The sequence below is a fragment of the Poecile atricapillus genome, chromosome 35 (genome assembly GCF_030490865.1).
Source record: "Poecile atricapillus isolate bPoeAtr1 chromosome 35, bPoeAtr1.hap1, whole genome shotgun sequence".
NCBI classification, from domain to species: Eukaryota; Metazoa; Chordata; class Aves; order Passeriformes; family Paridae; genus Poecile; species Poecile atricapillus.
Window position 1 is genome coordinate 1,545,527 of NC_081283.1, and position 8,198 is coordinate 1,553,724.

General features: G+C 61.1%; 1 protein-coding gene across 5 annotated transcripts; it reads left to right on the forward strand.

Moving 5' to 3' along the window:
* The first annotated feature begins 4,904 nt into the window (after positions 1-4,904).
* On the forward strand, positions 4,905-7,903 carry ATG101 (autophagy related 101). 5 transcript variants are annotated; one of them, XM_058861120.1, is made up of 3 exons: positions 4,905-5,094; positions 6,290-6,575; positions 7,069-7,903. In XM_058861120.1, the coding sequence occupies exons 1-3, from the start codon at positions 5,048-5,050 to the stop codon at positions 7,471-7,473; spliced, it is 738 nt and encodes a 245-aa protein (XP_058717103.1). In that variant the 5' UTR covers positions 4,905-5,047; the 3' UTR covers positions 7,474-7,903. The 5 variants fall into 5 exon arrangements, with proteins under 5 accessions (XP_058717103.1, XP_058717102.1, XP_058717104.1 ...); XM_058861119.1 differs by having other exon boundaries at positions 4,906-5,094; positions 6,287-6,575; XM_058861121.1 differs by lacking the exon at positions 4,905-5,094 and adding an exon at positions 5,452-5,767 and having other exon boundaries at positions 6,287-6,575.
* The last annotated feature ends 295 nt before the right edge of the window (positions 7,904-8,198 follow it).

Genomic DNA, 8,198 nt, shown 5'->3' on the forward strand with positions numbered 1-8,198 from the left:
TCCCCTCCCCACAGCTCACGGCTGCCCTCTGCCCATCTTGTCCCCATCTCTGTCCCCATCTCTGTCCCCATCTCTGTCCCCGTTCCCTTGGCACGGGCGGCTGCAGGAGGGACGGGGACGGGACCAAGACAAAGCAGCTCCATGGAGAGCTCCGGCCACGCCGGCGGTCCCGGGGCTGCACGGCACGGACACGGTACAGACACGGTACAGACACGGCACGGACACGGTACAGACACGGTACAGACACGGTACGGACACGGTACAGACACGGTACGGACACGGTACAGACACGGTACAGACACGGTACGGACACGGTACAGACACGGTACAGACACGGTACAGACAGACACGGTACGGACACGGTACAGACACGGTACGGACACGGCACAGACAGACACGGTACGGACACGGTACAGACACGGCACAGACACGGTACAGACACAGCACAGACACGGTACAGACACGGTACAGACACGGTACAGACACGGTACAGACACAGCACAGACACGGTACAGACACGGTACAGACACGGCACAGACACGGCACAGACACGGCACAGACACGGTACAGACACGGTACAGACACGGTACAGACACGGTACGGACACGGTACAGACACGGCACAGACACGGTACAGACACGGTACAGACACGGTACAGACACGGTACAGACACGGCACAGACACGGCACAGACACGGTACAGACACGGTACAGACACGGTACAGACACGGTACAGACACGGTACAGACACGGTACAGACACGGCACAGACACGGTACAGACACGGTACAGACACGGTACAGACACGGTACAGACACGGTACAGACACAGCACAGACACGGTACAGACACGGTACAGACACGGTACAGACACGGCACAGACACGGCACAGACACGGCACAGACACGGTACAGACACGGTACAGACACGGTACAGACACGGTACAGACACGGTACAGACACGGTACAGACACGGTACAGACACGGCACAGACACGGTACAGACACGGTACAGACACGGCACAGACACAGCACAGACACGGTACAGACACGGTACAGACACGGCACAGACACGGTACAGACACGGTACAGACACGGTACAGACACGGTACAGACACGGTACAGACACGGCACAGACACGGTACAGACACGGTACAGACACGGCACAGACACAGCACAGACACGGTACAGACACGGTACAGACACAGCACAGACACGGTACAGACACGGTACAGACACGGTACAGACACGGTACAGACACGGTACAGACACGGTACAGACACGGCACAGAGAGACACGGTACAGACACGGTACAGACACGGCACAGACACGGTACAGACACGGCACGGACACGGTACAGAGAGACACGGTACAGACACGGTACGGACACGGTACAGACACGGTACAGACACGGCACAGACACGGTACAGACACAGCACGGACACGGTACAGACAGACACGGTACGGACACGGCACAGACACGGTACAGACACGGTACGGACACGGCACAGACACGGTACAGACACGGCACGGACACGGTACAGACACGGCACGGACACGGCACAGACACAGTACGGACACGGTACAGACACGGTACAGACACGGCACAGACAGACACGGTACGGACACGGTACAGACACGGTACAGACACGGCATGGACACGGTACAGACACGGTACAGACACGGTACGGACACGGTACAGACACGGTACAGACAGACACGGTACAGACACGGTACGGACACGGTACAGACACGGTACAGACACGGTACAGACACGGTACAGACACGGCACAGACACAGCACAGACACGGTACAGACACGGTACAGACAGACACAGCACAGACACGGTACAGACACGGTACAGACACGGCACAGACACGGCACAGACACGGCACAGACACGGCACGGACACGGTACAGACAGACACGGTACAGACACGGTACAGACACGGTACAGACACGGTACAGACACGGTACGGACACGGTACAGACACGGCACAGACACGGTACAGACACGGTACAGACACGGTACAGACACGGTACAGACACGGCACAGACACGGCACAGACACGGTACAGACACGGTACAGACACGGTACAGACACGGTACAGACACGGTACAGACACGGTACAGACACGGCACAGACACGGTACAGACACGGTACAGACACGGTACAGACACGGTACAGACACGGTACAGACACAGCACAGACACGGTACAGACACGGTACAGACACGGTACAGACACGGCACAGACACAGCACAGACACGGCACAGACACGGTACAGACACGGTACAGACACGGTACAGACACGGTACAGACACGGTACAGACACGGTACAGACACGGTACAGACACGGCACAGACACGGTACAGACACGGTACAGACACGGCACAGACACAGCACAGACACGGTACAGACACGGTACAGACACGGCACAGACACGGTACAGACACGGTACAGACACGGTACAGACACGGTACAGACACGGTACAGACACGGCACAGACACGGTACAGACACGGTACAGACACGGCACAGACACAGCACAGACACGGTACAGACACGGTACAGACACAGCACAGACACGGTACAGACACGGTACAGACACGGTACAGACACGGTACAGACACGGTACAGACACGGTACAGACACGGCACAGAGAGACACGGTACAGACACGGTACAGACACGGCACAGACACGGTACAGACACGGCACGGACACGGTACAGAGAGACACGGTACAGACACGGTACGGACACGGTACAGACACGGTACAGACACGGCACAGACACGGTACAGACACAGCACGGACACGGTACAGACAGACACGGTACGGACACGGCACAGACACGGTACAGACACGGTACGGACACGGCACAGACACGGTACAGACACGGCACGGACACGGTACAGACACGGCACGGACACGGCACAGACACAGTACGGACACGGTACAGACACGGTACAGACACGGCACAGACAGACACGGTACGGACACGGTACAGACACGGTACAGACACGGCATGGACACGGTACAGACACGGTACAGACACGGTACGGACACGGTACAGACACGGTACAGACAGACACGGTACAGACACGGTACGGACACGGTACAGACACGGTACAGACACGGTACAGACACGGTACAGACACGGCACAGACACGGTACGGACACGGTACAGACACGGTACGGACACGGTACGGACACGGCACGGACACGGCACAGACACGGCACAGACACGGCACGGACACGGTACAGACACGGTACAGACACGGTACGGACACGGTACAGACACGGTACAGACACGGTACAGACACGGCACAGAGAGACACGGTACAGACACGGTACGGACACGGTACGGACACAGTACAGACACGGTACAGACACGGCACAGACACGGCACAGACACGGTACAGACACGGTACAGACACGGTACAGACACGGTACAGACACGGTACAGACACGGCACAGAGAGACACGGTACAGACACGGTACAGACATGGTACGGACACGGTACAGACACGGTACAGACACGGCACAGAGAGACACGGTACAGACACGGTACAGACACGGCACAGACACGGTACGGACACGGTACAGACACGGTACAGACACGGTACAGACACGGTACAGACACGGTACAGACACGGCACAGAGAGACACGGTACAGACACGGTACAGACATGGTACGGACACGGTACAGACACGGTACAGACACGGCACAGAGAGACACGGTACAGACACGGTACAGACACGGTACAGACACGGCACAGACACGGTACAGACACGGCACAGACACGGTACGGACACGGTACAGACACGGTACAGACACGGTACAGACAGACACGGTACAGACACGGCACAGACACGGTACGGACACGGTACAGACACGGTACAGACACGGCACAGACAGACACGGTACGGACACGGTACAGACATGGTACGGACACGGTACAGACACGGTACAGACACGGTACGGACACAGTACAGACACGGTACAGACACGGTACAGACACGGCACAGACACGACATGGACACGGTACAGACATGGTACAGACAGACACGGTACAAACACAGTACAGACACGGTACAGACACGGTACAGACACGGTACAGACACGGTACAGACAGACACGGTACAGACACGGCTGGCTCAGTGTGTGCCCGGCTCCCCGCACGGTGACACGCCACGGCCACATTCCTGCTGCTGCTCACACCAAGCCGTGTGTCCCTATGGCAGCACGGCCCATCAGTGCCCCAAATCCACATGTCCCCATCCCCCGTGTCTGTCCATCCATGTATCCCTCTGTCCCTGTGTCCCTCATGTCCATCCAGCCTCTATCCCCCTGTCCCCATAATCCGCAGCGTTCCCTGGTCTCTGTTTCCAGTATCCCCCGTTCCTGTGTCCCCAAGTCCCCATGTCCCTGCTTCCACTACACCCTGTGCCCTGTGTCCCCATATCCACGCGTCTCCCACGTCCATCCATATCCCCATATCCAGGCATCTCACTGTCCCTTGGTCCCCCTACTCTTCATGTCCCTTTATGCAGGATCCTCTGCGTCCCGTGTCCCCATATCCCAGTGTCACCCTGTCCCTTGTGTCCATCTGTTGCTGTACGCCCCTTTCCTTATTTCCCCAGGGCCCTGCTGTCCCATATCCTTGTGTCCCTGATGTCCCCTGTGGGCCGTGTCCCCACTGCCCACGCGTGTCCCCCCGCGTTGTCGCCTTGTCCCCGCAGGGTCAGGGGGGGACACGGGCCCGCCCGACGCGGAGCCTCCAGCACAAGGGGGCGCCCTGGAGCCGCTGAGCCGCTCTGGCCTGCGCCTTTGGAGCTCTATGGTCTCTTGGGAATGAACCAAGCCGGGGAGAGGGGAATCCTCGGCCTCGCAACGGCGATTCCACCGCCGAGGGCGCCCCGCGGCCGGGAACGGCACCGAAAAGGCAAAATGTTACCGGAATCAAGTTCAGAGTGACGAAACCCAAAGGTAATGGACGGAAGGGCCGCTCCGGTGGCCGGGGGTGTGTTCTGACCCCCCCGCGCAGATGGGATGATCCATTTCCCTCCTCCGCGCCGTCAGATGGTCGGGCCCGGGCGGTGAGTGGGGCCCGGGGCCGGGGGTGAGGGGACCCAGGACCGAGGGGGGCCCGGGGCCGGGGGTGAGGGGACCCGGGGACCGAGGGGGGTCCGGGACCGGGGGTGAGGGGACACAGCGACCGAGGGGGGTCCGGGGCCGGGGCTGAGGGGACCCGGGGACCGAGGGGGGCCCGGGGCCGGGGGTGAGGGGACCCAGGACCGAGGGGGATCCGGGGCCGGGGGTGAGGGGACCCGGGGACCGAGGGGGGCCCGGGGCCGGGGGTGAGGGGACCCGGGGACCGAGGGGGATCCGGGGCCGGGGCTGAGGGGACCCAGGGACCGAGGGAGGTCTGGGGCCGGGGGTGAGGGGACCCAGGACCGAGGGGGGCCCGGGGCCTCGAGCCTGGGGGAAGCCTGAGGAGCTCCGTGGGAGACTGAGGTGGGCTCGGGCCGGGATGTCTGGACCTGTGTGGTGTATTGGGGGGGCCCAGCCGGGACTCCCCGCACCCCTGTGAGGTGGGGGTGGGCCCGTACCGGGACACCCGAGTCCCTCTGCGGTGCTGGATCCCTGAGAGGACCGGACCAGGACGTTTGGGTCCCTCTGCGGTATTGCGGAGCCCGTAGCAGGACTCTCGGCGTCCCTGCTGGCGGAGGAGTCAGTCTGGGACACCTCCCTGAGGTTTGAGGGGACCAGGTCAGGAGATCTGGGTTTCTCTGCGTTGTTAGAGGCTCAAGGCAGGACATCTGGGTCCCTGTGGGACACTGAGGGGCCGGTACTGGCACCGCGGGACCCTTGTGAGGTGGTGGGCAAGCACTGGGACCCCCCCGGGGCGTGAGGAGACCAGACCGGGGTATTTGGGTCCTTGTGGAGGGGACACCTGGATCCCTGTGGGACACCTGGATCCCTGTGGGACACCCAAACCTGGACCCCCCTGAGCTTCTGCGAGGTGTTTGGGAGGGTCTGTGGGATACGGGGGACTTCAACCAACACAGCTGGGTGTCTGTGGGGCTGTGGGGGGCCTACAGTAAGGGGTGCCTGGATCCTTGTGGCACACAGGGGACTCAAATCAGGAGATCTGGGTCCCTGTGGATTACCAGGAGAGCAGCACCACGTCCCTGTGGGGGACACCAGCATACAGGGGTTTGGCAGAGGGGCTGTCACCCAAGCCAGGCTGAAACCTGAAACCCCCCGCCCACCCTCCTGTCCCCTCAGCAGCCGCTGCTGTGCCCCCTCCAGCACCGCCCCTGCCATGAACTGCCGCGCCGAGGTGCTGGAGGTGTCGGTGGAGGGGCGGCAGGTGGAGGAGGCCATGCTGGCCGTGCTGCACACCATCCTGCTGCACCGCAGCACCGGCAAGTTCCACTACAAGAAGGAGGGAACCTACTCCATCGGCACCGTGGGCACCCAGGACGTGGACTGCGACTTCATCGACTTCGCCTACGTCCGTGTCTCCTCCGAGGAGCTCGACCGGGCCCTCCGCAAGGCTGTCGGGGAGTTCAAGGTGAGGGGGGACCAAAAGGGATGAAAATGGGAGCATAAAAGGCGTTAAGAGGAAGCCACACAAGGAGCAGCTGAGGGCATTAGATCTGTTCAGCTGGAGCAGACTGAGGAGACTCATCAGCTTCATCCCTAATGTGGCTCTAATCTCTGCTGCCTGGGACAGTGACAGGACCTGAGGGAATGGGTAGAGCTGTGTCAGGGAAGGGGTAGGCTGGATACTGGGAAAAGGTTCTTCCTCCAGAGGGTGATTGGGCACTGGAACAGCTCCCCAGGATTTGGTCACGGCCCCAAGGCTGCCAGAACTCAAGGAGTTACTCTCAGGCACAGGGTGGGATTGTCGGGGTGTCCTGTGCAGGGCCAGCAGTTTGACTGGATGATCCTTAGGGGTCTCTTCCAACTCAGGATATTCTGTGATTCTGTAAAACCCAGTGGGATGTGCCTGAGGAGGTGTCAGTCAGTCCCTGTTCCCCCATGAACCACGTGCTGTCACGCAGGATGCGCTGCGCGGCTCCGGCTCCGACGGGATGGGGCAGATCTCCCTGGAGTTCTACCAGAAGAAGAAGTCACGGTGGCCCTTCTCGGACGAGTGTATCCCCTGGGAGCTCTGGACCATCAAGGTGAACGTGGTGAACCTGGCAAACGAGCAGGAGCGGCAGATCTGCCGTGAGAAGGTGGGTGAGAAGCTCTGCGAGAAGATCATCAACATCGTGGAGGTGATGAACCGCCACGAGTACCTGCCCAAGATGCCCACCCAGTCCGAGGTGGACAATGTGTTTGACACCAGCCTGAAGGACGTGCAGCCCTACCTGTACAAGATCTCCTACCAGATCACGGACTCCCTGGGCACCTCAGTCACCACCACCATGCGCCGCCTCATCAAGGACACGCTGGCGCTGTAGGGCTGGTATCACCCAGGCAGGGTCACCGTGGGCCGTGGCACTTTCGGGACAGTGACTCTGCTTGGATCCCCTCCTTCACCTCCAGAAAGCCTCTGGGAGGAGCTTGGCTTGGCTTGGCCTAGCCTGTAATTTGGGGTTGCTGCTCCTTGGTTTATGCCGTGGGGTTTGTCCATCCTGGAGAACTGGCTCAGTGGCTCCAGCCTGGCTGATGACCGGGGTGAGTCCTCAGGGCACGTGTGGCACCAGCTCCGCGTGGTGCTGGGGCCTGGCAGAGGGTGCTGGGGGTGACACCTGAACCTCACCCCTCTGCAGCACACTTGGTGCCACACAGACAGTGCTGGCCGTGTCCCTTATCACCACCTCTCCCCCAGTGTCACCCCTGTCCCTGGGGGCCCAGAGCTGCCCCAAAAATAAAGTGTTTCTGCTTACACATGGAGTGTGGTCATGTGGGGGCCATGGGAGGGGAGAAGTGGATGCTGAGGCTGAGCTGGTGCTCCCATCACATCCAGAACCAAGGGGCTGAGCTGGGGGTCCCCACTGCACACTCATACCACGGGGCTTAGCTGGGGGACTGCCGTGCTGTGGAGCTCAGCTGGGGATCCCCTGAGCCATGGGGCTGAGCTGGGCGTCCCCACTGCACCCCAGTGCCGTGGGGCTGAGCTGGGGGTCCCCACTGCACCCCAGTGCCGTGGGGCTGAGTGGCTGCAGTGGGGAGAGGCAGGACG

Bases quoted from the DNA above. Each gene is read 5' to 3' on its own strand.
- ATG101 (XM_058861119.1), top strand. From the start codon at position 5,048: ATGATCCATTTCCCTCCTCCGCGCCGTCAGATGGTCGGGCCCGGGCG. The intron at 5,095-6,286 runs GTGAGTGGGGCC...CTGTCCCCTCAG, and splicing joins CAGATGGTCGGGCCCGGGCG to CAGCCGCTGCTGTGCCCCCT. The intron at 6,576-7,068 runs GTGAGGGGGGAC...GCTGTCACGCAG, and splicing joins AGGCTGTCGGGGAGTTCAAG to GATGCGCTGCGCGGCTCCGG.